Source organism: Petromyzon marinus, chromosome 30, assembly GCF_048934315.1.
Source record: "Petromyzon marinus isolate PM22_M1 ecotype Great Lakes invasive population chromosome 30, UKy_Petmar_22M1.pri1.0, whole genome shotgun sequence".
Lineage (NCBI taxonomy): Eukaryota > Metazoa > Chordata > Hyperoartia > Petromyzontiformes > Petromyzontidae > Petromyzon > Petromyzon marinus.
The window spans coordinates 12,101,257-12,115,610 of NC_133696.1; the positions used below are offsets into that span (position 1 = coordinate 12,101,257).

The following is a 14,354-nucleotide window of genomic DNA, read 5'->3' on the forward strand; positions in this document are numbered from 1 at the left end:
TTTCACCGTCAGAATGACGACCTGCGTGCGACGATGCCTATAAATAATTTTTATTTGACCAGGTAAGGCCCACTGAGCGAACATAGCTCTTTTGCAGAAGCGACCTGGCCACGAATGATAGCTCAACGAAGTGTCTTATCATCGCGTGGAAATATGTAGCAGCGGTCAAATACTCTAAACGCACGTTGTAGAGGGGAAAACCGGAGGTCCCGAAGAATGTGTACTACCCAATGCGTTTCGGCTCCGCCGTGCGACCGACCGGCGTGGCGGGAGTTTGAGAAACTCGTCGGAGCAGCGACGGCGCTGCAGGATGCGCTCAAGTGCCGTCGCGCCTGCATGCGCGCGGGGCCGCGATGGCAGTGGCGATGGTGGTGGCGAGGCGTGGGACGTGCAACTCGACCCTGGGGGCCGTGGCGGCTCCGTCCCGAGGCCCGGGAGCCCTCATGCTGGACGACGCGGCTCGAGGATGGATGGATGTTTTTGTAATCCTAGAAAATCCCGATGACCCCGAACGCCGTTCAATTTATACAAATTCTGTTTGTTTGAGAACATGGATTTTTTTTTTGCAAGTTGGTTTTTGCGAATCTGATATATTTTCACCTCGTCCTTCGAATAGATTTTATTTCGACATATATACACACTCTACCTTCGTTGCTTCATTTATTGCGTGTTATCCTTTAAAAAATCTGAAACACTTCAAAGGAATTCTAAACACACACTCACGCATGCAGACTTCCTCCAGGGTTACATGAACTTGACGGGATGGGGAGGAGGGAGAAGAAAAAGATCCGGCGAGTATATTACTCGCCGAGTGTTGACCTAACAAGAAGATATTCACAAAGTCTGAACTTCCAACGAGACCTTTGCAACGCAACACAGGACATGTAAACCACGAGGACCACCCCCCCCCCCCCCCATCTAATAACAGGCGGCCAGATCCGAGCAGCGCATGAAGGAGCCCAGCGAGCGTGTGTGCCACTGTGCTTGCACGCTCAGCCGTGCCAGCCCCTCGATGAGAGTCGAAGAGCGACACACAGGAGGCTCTGTGTTGTCCACTGCTTGATTGGCAGTGGTGCGGGGGTGGGGGTTTGGCCGCCACTTTACAGAGAGTCCAGTGTCGTCGCTTTTCGGTTAACTTTTATGGGCCATGTTCTTATTTCCTTACTGTAATCCCAAGCCGTGCAAACAATAGCCCAAGGTTGTTTTTTTTTTGGGGGGGGGGGGGGGCCAAATGAGCTTAATATGGTTGCTGACCACATGAAATGCAATGCCGTGCGTTTGTATTCCGGCGTGTCTTTTTTGCCGATGGGAACTTCTCCCCATTTATGGCCTGTAGGATTTACTTTCTACCGCTTCGCCTTCTCTTTTCAGTGCCCCTTGGCCCGGATCATTTTATTCTCAGCGATGAGCAAGAACAAGCGAGGCCTCCGCCAGAATAAAGAGGCTCTCTTTTTTTTTAATGACCTGGTCTCGGGGACGGGGGGGGGGCGGGGGCGGTGGGGCGCGCCGTGCCGGGCGAAACATTCAGAGTCGTTTTTTGCGCCACGACCGATCAATGTGGGCATTGTCGCTGCGCTCTCGCGGCAGATGCCAACCCGAATGCAAATCTCACACATGGGAGATAGGGCGAGAATTAGCGGAGCCGTTCCGAGCCACGGGAAGACGGTGGAAGCGCTCTTAAAAGTGTCATCACACCCTGCTTTGGTATAACCTTCACTTTTACTCTTGAGTGGCTTGTGTAGAGCGGCAGGGCGCTGCCAATCCTGGTTGTACATCGGTGCAGTGATCTGCCGATGCTACATTCTCTCCTTTAGTGGCAAGTTTACAAGCAAAAGGATTACGTCAGAAAGAAATAAATGTAATCCTTGTGTTAATCAGTGGGCTTTCTTTGGAGGAAATTGAATGGCCAACGTGAGTGAATGGCTCCCAGATAATGTGTGTTTCCATGCATTGATCGTGTTTGCACTGTGGCGTGTATATGAAAACTCAAAGCCCTCTCCACTTTGACAGTTCACCGCGAATAGAACGTGTCCGAAATTGCATAAGAGACTGCCATTGTTGGGGGAAGAAATATTTGAGTAATTGGTCTTATAAATGTTGATGGAGGGGGGGGATTTTCGATTTAAAGCTTTCGTGACTGCAGGGATTCATATTCTTGGTTCTTTCGAGGACGGCTGCTTGCGTTGTGGCTGAAACGTCGTGAGAATTTAATTGTTTTGTTTTTATTATTTTATTATTTCCCTTCTACGTGACTTTACCGAAAGAACGAAGAATAGGAGGGAGGGATATTGAGATTGTAAAACGACATACCGTAAATAATTCCACTTCTGGATGAGGGTCTCCTCTTGCCGTTCGGTCACAGATGTTGTTTGACCGTCCCTCACCACGCTGATCAGTGAAGGTTGGTGAATGACGTGGTGCCTAGGATTGGCTCGGATATCACTCACCACAGATGTTAGCCGTGGCTGGTCATTGAACCCAGGTGATTGAATTCATAGCAGTGTGCTAATGACTGCGACACCACTCCCCCACTCCCTATAATAATATCATGCTTTTGAACGTTTAGTTCTTTTTTCATTAATTTCATTTAAAATTTTCAGAAGCAATACATTTTACAGGAAGAAGCGTCCACTAAATATGTGTGGTACCTTCAACTTATTAAAAAACTATCTAAAAAAATATATTTTACCAGGTAAGGCTACAGTGAGGGAAAAAAGTATTTGATCCCCTGCTGATTTTGTACGTTTGCCCACTGACAAAGAAATGATCAGTCTATAATTTTAATGGTAGGTTTATTTGAACAGTGAGAGACAGAATAACAACAAGAAAATCCAGAAAAATGCATGTCAAAAATGTTATAAATTGATTTGCATTTTAATGAGGGAAATAAGTATTTGACCCCCTCTCAATCAGAAAGATTTCTGGCTCCCAGGTGTCTTTTATACAGGTAACGAGCTGAGATTAGGAGCACACTCTTAAAGGGATTAGGAGCACACTCTTAAAGGGAGTGCTCCTAATCTCAGCTTGTTACCTGTATAAAAGACAACTGTCCACAGAAGCAATCAATCAATCAGATTCCAAACTCTCCACCATGGCCAAGACCAAAGAGCTCTCCAAGAATGTCAGGGACAAGATTGTAGACCTACACAAGGCTGGAATGGGCTACAAGACCATTGCCAAGCAGCTTGGTGAGAAGGTGACAACATTTGGTGCGATTATTCGCAAATGGACGAAACACAAAAGAACTGTCAATCTCCCTCGGTCTGGGGCTCCATGCAAGATCTCACCTCGTGGAGTTGCAATGATCATGAGAACAGTGAGGAATCAGCCCAGAACTACACGGGAGGATCTTGTCAATGATCTCAAGGCAGCTGGGACCATAGTCACCAAGAAAACAATTGGTAACACACTATGCCGTGAAGGACTGAAATCCTGCAGCGCCCGCAAGGTCCCCCTGCTCAAGAAAGCACATATACATGCCCATATGAAGTTTGCCAATGAACATCTGAATGATTCAGAGGACAACTGGGTGAAAGTGTTGTGGTCAGATGAGACCAAAATGGAGCTCTTTGGCATCAACTCAACTCGCCGTGTTTGGAGGAGGAGGAATGCTGCCTATGACCCCAAGAACACCATCCCCACCGTCAAACATGGAGGTGGAAACATTATGCTTTGGGGGTGTTTTTCTGCTAAGGGGACAGGACAACTTCACCGCATCAAAGGGACGATGGACGGGGCCATGTACTGTCAAATTTTGGGTGAGAACCTCCTTCCCTCAGCCAGGGCATTGAAAATGGGTCGTGGATGGGTATTCCAGCATGACAATGACCCAAAACACACGGCCAAGGCAACAAAGGAGTGGCTCAAGAAGAAGCACATTAAGGTCCTGGAGTGGCCTAGCCAGTCTCCAGACCTTAATCCCATAGAAAATATGTGGAAGAAGCTGAAGGTTCGAGTTGCCAAACGTCAACCTCGAAACCTTAATGATTTGGAGAAGATCTGCAACGAGGAGTGGGACAAAATCCCTCCTGAGATGTGTGCAAACCTGGTGGCCAACTACAAGAAACGTCTGACCTCTGATTGCCACTAGGGTATTGCCACGAGGGTATTGCCACCAAGTACTAAGTCATGTTTTGCAGAGGGGTCAAATATTTATTTCCCTCATTAAAATGCAAATCAATTTCTCACATTTTTGACATGCGTTTTTCTGGATTTTTGTTGTTGTTATTCTGTCTCTCACTGTTCAAATAAACCTACCATTAAAATTATAGACTGATCATTTCTTTGTCAGTGGGCAAATGTACAAAATCAGCAGGGGATCAAATACTTTTTCCCTCACTCTATATACAGCTCTTTTTCAGATGTGACTTGGCCCAAATTATAGCTCAACGAAGTGGCTTATCTCATGTAGACATTTACAGCAGCCGAATAGTCTAATCGCAAGCTTCTAAATGTGGGGGGGGAAAACCGGAGGATCCGAAGAAAAATCCACGCTAGCACGGGGAGAGAGACTCGCAAACTCCAAACATACAGCAGGCGTCGGGGTTGCGATAAAACCCACGACCTCCTGCATACCAGGCGAGAGAGTTAATGTCTCGGCACTCCAATGGCAAAATAATGGCAAAATAGTTTATGGGAAAATAAAAATATAATAGTGACCTGCCAGCGTGAGATGTTTTGACCGTTAATAAATTCCACGTAAACGTTTGCATTGCTCACATAGCTGTGCAGAGGCCGTCTTTACACTCCGGCTTTACAGTGACATCTCGCCACTCCATGGGCCACACCACGCAAAGTCTGCTAGTGCCTTCACTGAAAGTTAAAACTCCTTTTGATAACGCAGACATTGCCAGAAACCTGGTCTCCAAAGTTTCCACGAACAACATTTTAAATCTTTATAACGTAAAAACAAAAATCGCCTCAAGTTTCTTTGGCCTCAATTTATCGTCATCTTTCCATGGATATCCGTCGATCAGATTTCTCTACGTTGCATTTCCAGCAATGCAGCGAAAAGAGACAAGTAAGACGTAAACAGTAAGATTCTACTACGATGGATTCTGGCAGAAGAGGCTAAGATGGAGACAATTTTGATGTCGCGACCGAACATACATGTCAACATAAGTATCAACAGGCCTTACATGATGATCATAACAATACACGTATCAACAGGCCTTACATGGAAGAAGATCATATGAGATTGACTAAAATGTATGTGCAAGGCATGTGAATAGATCTATTTGAACATTCGTTGAATAAATATACGTTACTCGTACATTTTCTTGAACTTCACAATGTAAATGCCCGTATAAAACCTAATATTTACAAACATCTGCTTAGTGGGATCCACCGTGTGACCAAGATAGTCCAGTTAAGCACACGTGTGTATTGCTTTGATGGAGGGTTGTTGTTGTTGTGCACGTGCGCTCGCGTGCGCAACAACAACAACAACAACCGTACCGAGCGCAGAAAGAAACGTAACCCCCCCCCTCCCCCCCCATGTGCATTTGCCAAAAAATCCGCTGTTTCCAGTTCATTCAACGCGCGCAGGGATCGCCGCTCCCTGCCAACGTGCGAGGCGCGGCGACAGACGCGGTGTGTTGCGTACGGCTCCGACGTGAGAGACGCGGGCGAGCCGCGGGCGGCGACGGCACCGCCACGCTCGCTCACGGCTCTGACCATCACATCCAGGCGGCGGCTGCTGCGGCTGCTGCTGCTGCGGCTGCTGCTGCGGCAGCTGCTGCTGCTGCTGCGGCAGCTGCTGCTGCTGCAGCTGCTGCTGCTGCTGCGGCTGCTGCTGCGGCTGCTGCTGCTGCTGCCCGCTTGCGCGTCTCGTGGCACGAAGGTTTCTTTTTTTTTAAAGCTCGCTGAAACGCGCGTCAAGCAGACGCGTCCGCGTCGAGCCCCGCTTGTTTTCAATTTGCAGCGTGTCAAACGAGAAGATGGTGTCATTTTAAATGGGGGGGAGGGGGAGGAGTAAGCCCTTATTCTATAAGCTGTAGTCGGCACAGATATTTTCCCAGACGTATCGGTTGTGCTGTATCGAAGCCAGCATATGATTCGGAAAGCATTGAGATGAATGAGGACATCGTTTTAAATTGTTATGGTTGGGAGATGTCCTGACTTTAAATAAAACAATGCGGCTAAGCTGGAGAGATGGCTGTAAGCTACCGAAACATTTCTCGGCTTGTTAGAACTATACAGGCTTAGGCGGCCGGGTGGGAAAGTCGCCACACTTGTGCTTCACAGCAGGAAGCGCCTGGGTTTGATCCAGTCGTGGGTGCCTTTCCGCGTGGATATTGTTTGCTCTCCCTCTGGGTTTCCTCCCACAGCGGACAAAATAACCCTACAAATGTAACTCGTATTTGGGCCAATCATCTCAATGCTGAAAAGAAAAGATCTGAAAATACTCGATCGGGATCACACGCAGCAGCAGCAGCAGCATCATCGCTCCCTACTGCGAACCGTTGACAGGATCCTCCTGAAAACGGGTCTTGAGGCCCAGTGAGGCTTTCCTGGGTAAACGTGCAATACTGATCATAAAATACCAGATGCCGTCTACAAATCCAGTTCGGGTGTTTTTAATCACATTTGCAGCCTAGCATACACTCAACCGCATACCCACAAAAGTGTGCACGCCAGTGTATTCACAGGTATACAGATAGGCGGACTGAGCGAGACGTACACACACACCCGCACGCATGGGTAATGTGCCCCGCACATAACAAATACCATGACAAATACTTTGGTTTTTAGAGAACACATACCTGCATCTCAGATGTCCAGTTGGTTCCCTACCTCTTACCCAACGAGTCTGCTTTGTGTAACTATACTGCCCCCTATGGAAATAGTGACAGTAGAGGCCTCGATCGCAACTCAAAGTTAATCACGAATCCTCGTCATCATCATCATCATCCCACATTTTCTCCGCTGCTGGATGATGGCCTCCACACGGTTGCCTAATGAATCGCAGTGCGAACGAGACAGAAAAATGTTACGGAGAGTACAAATGAGACGGTACAAATGAGAAAATAATCTATCTTTGAATGAAATCGTCAATTCCCACTGGAGATGAATCCTTGTAAATGCTCATTCACATGTATAATTTAACCTGTGAAAAGTTTGTATTCACAAGTCGTTGTAAGTGAAGTTGCTCAATATTTTCTGAAAAGTCTTCCCCCGCTTGATGAGCAACAAAAATTTCCCATGCTGTTGTGTCTGGCATTCAAGCTCACAGATCTCGTGTATGCATGTGTTGCTCATCAGCCAAGCCCTCAGTCACGCCTGACGGTGTGTGACGCTCTCTGGCAAGTCGCGGTTAAATCCTCGGATTTAACCGCATCTAACCGACCCTCGGTGTAACTGAGCCGTTCTCCTGAGCAGGTGAAGACATGTGTGATTGCTCATCCCCTTGGGCATTAACATCCGTGGGTATTGACGTGCGTGCGGTGTCGTGTGTTGCGTCTTGCGCAGGGCGAGTGCGGGAACTTTGTGCGCGTGATCCAGCCCTACAACCGCACTCACCTGTACGTGTGCGGCACCGGCGCCTACCACCCCATCTGCACCTACGCCAACGTCGGGCGCCGGGCAGAGGTATTGCTGCCTCCTGGGGTAGGAACGCCCTTTGACCTTGTCCCACACCCGCAAGTCTCCTCCGCTGTCCGCTCTCCTGGGCCATGAAGCATGCTGGCTCAAGTAATTTCTTTCCAGTGGCGTATCCAAGGAGTGATGAGGTAGGAAGAGATTGATGGTGGTGGTGGCAGGAAGGAAATGGTAATTCACCAGCCTGAACCACCCCATTTGTTGTCATGGTGGAGTGGCCGCTTGATAAGGTGGAGCCACCGGGGGAGTTGGTGTTTTCTCGGCGATAGTTTCCCCTGCCACTAAAAGGAAGTTGTTGTTCTCGATAATCCGAGGATACGCCTCTCGCTCCGTCACATCACAGCCCTCCCAGCGCCACAAGACGTCCGTTCATACGTTTGGATAATCTAATCGGAAAGCACGATACGTACATTGTTTAACAGTGCTTCCAAAAAGAGTAAATGAAATTGGATCAAGCAAGTTAAATGTGGAGGGCTTGAGCAACTCACACAATTAACAATGACTGACTAATATAATGCACACTGCAATTACTGGATGGATGGGATGCATAATGGTTTGCAAAATACTCGCATTTTCACTCATGTTTATACAACTGGAATGTTTTTACACGTGTCTGTTGATCTCTGCATTTGTAGCCATTGCAGTGAAATGGCTAATAACAAAAATCAATGTTAATTCTAAAATAAGCCAATTAATATATATTGCATGAACGTAATTCAGCCACGGTAAACGCATGCATGACACGTTCATGGTCACCCAGGTTTCCATAAAAAAAAATAACTTTGATTGTGGTTTTTGTGGATGCTTTCAGATCTATTTGGTAGAGAAAGCCAAATTAAATCCTGTACGAATGACCCAAAAAAAACAGAGTAAAACTCGATACTACTTTCAGACCAATGCGATGTTTTCTACAGACTTTTCTTTCGCCACCGTGTGACGAGTGAAAAGGGCTGCTGAAAATCCGTGCTAGTTGATCTGCTGTTGACATTAAAGTTCCTTTGTGGTCACTCAGCCACCGATGAGTGGGAGGGGGGAGGGCATTGGAGGCCATCATTTTGAGTTTCGAATGGGTCCAAATTATAAGCTCCGTTTTGTATTTTTTGCACAAGTGTTTTTTTTATTTATGGAAACCTGGCTCACTTGACATCTTCTTCTCTCCGTCTCACTTTGTGAGCAAACTTTTGATGTGTTTTGTGATAACATTACAACAACAAAAAACCACACACACACACCTACATGAAATGTAATGCACAGTGGAAAGTATTTAGATTTAAAAAAGGATCATAGGGTTTTTTTGGTTTTGGCTTCGATTCCCCGTCTGAGTAGCAGGGCACGCACGAAAGTAGCACGCTCTGCTAAGTGTGTAGCTGCTGCCTGGTCCGTGGTGAATTCTTATTAATCGGAAGAAAGGAAATAAAATTTGATACATTTTAAATATCGGTTTAAGGGTGCACCGACAACAGGTACACGCACACATATATCTGTGGTCGCCATAGTTACAAAGGAACGGTTATTATAAAGTAAGAACAGTTGGAATGCAAAAGTGTGTCACATTACAAGAGACATTGAATCTCAGTGAGCTTTCGCACGGTTACATAAAATGTTCAACGTGAATTGAAAAGCCTTTGCATGCAATTGAAGTCTCTATGCTAATGGTAGTGGTGGGCAGAGCTTATCCAGAATTGGAAGTCTTAAGCCAGTGGTTTAAATTCCACATTCCTCTGGTAGGGGCCCAGTTTATCCATAGGAAAATCCACTTGCTTTTCACAAAGACTGCCTGCAAAATGTACTCTGTCATGAAATTACATTTACAGGAGGCTTTTTCTTTTGATTATTTTTTAAACCAAGACAGTTGTCAGCCATTTTTTTATACTTTTAGCCATGGCCAATATTGATATTTATGGTAATACTACATGAATAAGTACGTATTTTTTTATAAACAAATACTTGATGCACTAAACATATGTAATGTAAAACATGTCTCTTGTTGTTTACGACGTGTCTATGGATAGTCTGAAGCTCCCTGATTGTATAAATGTTGAATGTTTGCCACCTGCTGTAGCACAGCGTGGACATTGCTGGAGCGCAGCGTGGACATTGGTGTGTTCTGACTGGATTTCATCATTGACAGGACCGCACGCTGCTGCTGAGCCACGGGAAACCAGAGTCGGGCAAGGGCAAGTGCTCCTATAGCCCCAAACTGGAGAGCGTCTCACTCATGATCAGTACGTAGAGCTTTCTCACATTCACGCACGCACGCACGCATGCACAGCAACCGCCATTCGCCACAGCGCTTGTGCCAGGCTATATGCACGTTAAGGCCACGTGAAGTGTTGAACGCCCACTGGCAGGAGGTCGCGGGACAGACCCAGGTGCCATGGCTTGACTGAGATGACTGGCTGATGCACCACCTGTGCCCCCTACTGTGCCAACTTGCTGTTTTAGCCACCCGGCGCTCCACTCGTTGTTGTGAGCATCGCTCCTTTGCCTTCCATTATTGCTAGAGGGTGACTGCCTCCAGCTTCCCAGTAGCATCCTTCACGAGCCTCCTCCAAAGAGGCCGATCTTGACACCACTGGTACCAGTCATTGGCAAGTCCACTCAGCTCCACATCCTCTTGTACCAAATCACTCCTCTTCTCTGCTCTAGCCCATGCTGCACCCGTTTAGCCCCCTCTATCCAGCCCAACAAAAGCTCTTTAGGCAAGCGGTGGCTGGGCATGCGGGCAACATGACCCAGCCAATGCAGCCTTGCCTGCCGGAGGAGCTCACCAATGGGACTTTGTCCAAGATCTTTTAAGAATTTGTTAAACCCAGGATGGATCGTAGGTGGGCCAGCCTGAATATTTCTCACCAGTACCATTAGGGGGATCCACGCTTCGTAAGCATAGAGAAGGGAGGGCATGACCATGGCCAAGAAGACCCAAAGCTTCGTGTGGAGTGACAGATCAGGTAGTTTACACACAAACCGGAGCCAGTCATGAGCACACTGCCCAGGTAAGGAAAATTCTCCACTCTCTCCACAATTGCCCCATCACCAATTTGGAGTTGTGGGGGTGGAGTGTTTGGCACAAAATACCCAGGCAGGTGCTTAGTTTTGGTGGGGCTGATGATAAGGCCCCACCTCTTAGTGGTACGCTCCAGATGGAGCAGCAGCACCTCCAACTTCTCCTCTGAATCAGCAGCAATCACCAGATCATCGGCATACATAACATGGTTGACCCATAATGAAGCCATCCCTTTACCGCACCCGGGCATCAATTATCCTTCCATTGTATCTGTACCAGATGGAAATTCCTCCGGTGCAGCCATTGAAGGCTTCACGAACTACGTGGTCGAATTAGATGTTAAATATTGTGGGAGCCAGAGGACATCCTTATCACACCTCAAGGTGAACAGGGAATGGCTCCGACTCCCGGCCACATAGTTTTACTTGGGCCTGCCCACTATCATGAAGGTCCTTAATGATTGTGAGCAGAGAGTGAGGGACTCTAAAAGCATAAAGAACAACACAACTGCCCTAGAACACAAACGTGCTTCGAATGTTACATTTGTTTTGAAGTGTGTGATTTCAATGGGCTGCTTTAAATGTTTAGGCATCCTTGTCCCGACTCTAAATAATCAGTCTGGGACTTCAATGTAAACACCCGACTCGCATGTAGAAAATGGATAATTGTACCTTGACATAACACACATGCCTGTAAAAAACAAATAAGGAACGACATCTGGCATTGAGAACGCAATACCTCACAATAATTGTCTATAATATGCAGCAGTCTAATCTAGAGTTTTAAGAATGTGATGATTAACGTGTTGACGAAGAGTTACTCATTTATTTAACAATTCACTCCTTTTTAACGTTTTACAGTGCTCCTACTTAATAGGCGTGATAAGACGATGCAATTTAGGTCGTATTACTCTCTCGTCACTCAAATATCTCATTCGTACGAGAGTTGATCATTGTCTAGTTTCTGGTATCATTTGTCCTTTCCTTTCTGTACCCACATCTCTCTAAGTAGATGTTCTTGAGCATTCTATTCGGATGCTCCTTATTTATTCATTAAGAGGCTCGAACAGCGTTCAAATCTTCGGGAGATTAAAGCGGCGCACACAGCCCCAGCCATTGTGCGTGATTGCACTGGGCATTTCACGTCATGCGTGTCGTGTGTGTGTGTGTTTTTTCGGTTAACATACAAAAGTACACACGTGCAGAGGAATATGCATGCAACGTGTGGAGTCACGCACTGTCAACAACAACAAAATAAATGCTCATATTTGACACATACCCCTGTCCTTGCCAAGTAGATCATTTTCAAGAGGAAATAAAACTCGAACTTTTCTCCACTTGTGGAAAAGATAATTGTGGGGCTGCAGCTGTGTGCATACCCGCCCACATGCATGTGGTTCACGAGTCCCAGCATGGGTTATTATGGCCCAGTGGCACAGCGCTATGCTGATGTATGTGCATAGGGTCAATGCATGCACACATGCAAAACAAAGATCCCCCGTTTAGCCTGTGACAGAGTGGAGGATAGTGCTGTTAGCGAGCACCTATAAAGGCCGGAACGGCACACGAGGGGGTGGGTGACCAGCACCACGCCCGGCCGCCTTTGTCTCCCCAGTGGCGATGTGGACACACCACACCAGGTACTCATTTGAGGCTGAGTCAACCTATGGGAGGCCCAGAACCGGTTCAGATCAACTTCACTGGAATCGAACCCAGGTCACGGCACACAAGCTGGCAAAAGTTGTTAATTTATCTCGCACGTGTTGCTGGAGCAATGCTGCTAACGATCCTTTCGTAAGAACAACAAACAGGTTCATCACAACACTCGCAGGCACCATTTCTCTTCCCGGTGTTTGCGTAAATACACACCGCACGATTAATCATTCGCACGCGGGTGGCCTAGGAGAGGGTCGCTAGGAATCAAATACAAATTGCCGTACGAATACCAACACCGGCCATTCGCCGCTAAGTGACGGTGCCGTCACCACGCGCCTGTGCCAGGCCAGGTGCGCTTTGAGGCCACGTGAAGTGGCGAAGGCTCGCTGACAGGAGGTCACGTGACAACACCAGCAGGTGCCATGGGTCGGCTGACTGAGATGACCGGTAGATGCACCAGCAGCTGTACCCCTCTATTGTGCCAGGCTAGGTGCAGGAGGTCTCGGGACAGACCCAGTAGGTGCCATGGGTTGGCTGACTTAGATGACCGGTAGATGCACCACCAACTGGACCCCTCTATTGTGCCAGGCTAGGTGCAGGAGGTCTCGGGACAGACCCAGTAGGTGCCATGGGTTGGCTGACTGAGATGACCGGTAGATGCACCACCAGCTGTACCCCTCTATTGTGCCAGGCTAGGTGCAGGAGGTCTCGGGACAGACCCAGTAGGTGCCATGGGTTGGCTGACTTAGATGACCGGTAGATGCACCACCAACTGGACCCCTCTATTGTGCCAGGCTAGGTGCAGGAGGTCTCGGGACAGACCCAGTAGGTGCCATGGGTTGGCTGACTGAGATGACCGGTAGATGCACCACCAGCTGTACCCCCTACTATGCCAACTCGCACCATTTTATCCGCCCGGCGCTCCGCTCGTTGTTGTGATTTGCCGTACCACACTCACACACAGGCAAACCACAAACTCGACGACCACGTGACCTGAATTGGTGCGTGTAAATTAAAACTTTGATGCAAGACCTCCAAGCGAACATTTCTGAATACTCACCACGCATCGTGTTGGGCCTGTAGCCAATTCATATGGCAAGGAGAAGAGTTAAACAGGTCTCGAGTCGATAACTTTTTAAAATAGCCAACTTGTATAAATCCGCGGCGGCCTAACAAAATACATCGACGCGAGAATATTTCAAACCCAGAGAGAATCGCTTTTCAAAATAAAATGTGAACGTAACAGCTCTATGATGGTGCAAATGTGCGTGCAAAAAAAATGTGAACGTAACAGCTCTATTATGGTGCAAAATAAATGTTTCGCGTCGTAGCTGGATGCGGTCTATTTACCGGGGTCGCAATTTCGACCGTGTTTGTAGAGCACTGGCGGTTGCAGTTGCCACGTGTATGTGTGTAGATCAGCAGCACGTGTGGTGTGTAGATCAGTGTGTGTGTGTAGATCAGTGTGTGTGTAGATCAGTGTGTGTGTAGATCAGCAGCACGTGTGTGTGTAGATCAGTGTGTGTGTAGATCAGCACGTGTGTGTGTGTAGATCAGCACGTGTATGTGTGTAGATCAGCAGCACGTGTGTGTGTAGATCAGTGTGTGTGTAGATCAGCACGTGTGTGTGTGTGTAGATCAGCACGTGTCTGTGTGTAGATCAGCACGTGTCTGTGTGTAGATCAGCACGTGTCTGTGTGTAGATCAGCACGTGTCTGTGTGTAGATCAGCACGTGTCTGTGTGTAGATCATCACGTGTCTGTGCGCGCGCACGCGCTCACCCACAGTCAACATCCCGCACAGCGGACGTTTGGTAATGCTCGGCCTTGCAAGGAATTATGCTTTATCCATCTGGATAAGTAACATCTGCAGCTCTATCCTTTCAATTTTCCCAACCCATTCGTTACCCTCCGAGAGCAGTAACTCACTAATCCACAGCTCCACTGCCGTGCGTTGTCTCTTGAGCAGCTGTTGACTCGATCCCGTGATTGACGTATGCTGTAAAATGTTATGGATTGCCATTAGAAGGTAAGGGCACACAGATTGTGACATTATGAAAGCAAATTAATGTAATCTGTGACTTGTTTAAATTT

At 47.5% G+C, this 14,354-nt stretch overlaps 1 protein-coding gene across 7 annotated transcripts in view; it reads left to right on the top strand.

Annotated features, from left to right (window-relative positions):
• Positions 1-14,354, top strand: part of LOC103091698 (semaphorin-3C) — a 415,462-nt gene that overhangs the window by 374,665 nt on the left and 26,443 nt on the right. For 6 of the 7 annotated variants that reach the window (XM_032963566.2, XM_032963567.2, XM_076070749.1 and 3 more), the window contains 2 exons: positions 7,471-7,608; positions 9,731-9,824. In XM_032963566.2, coding sequence (XP_032819457.2) covers positions 7,471-7,608; positions 9,731-9,824 — 232 coding nt within the window. The remainder of the gene's footprint in view (positions 1-7,470; positions 7,609-9,730; positions 9,825-14,354) is intronic. The other variant, XM_032963568.2, reaches the window with a different exon arrangement.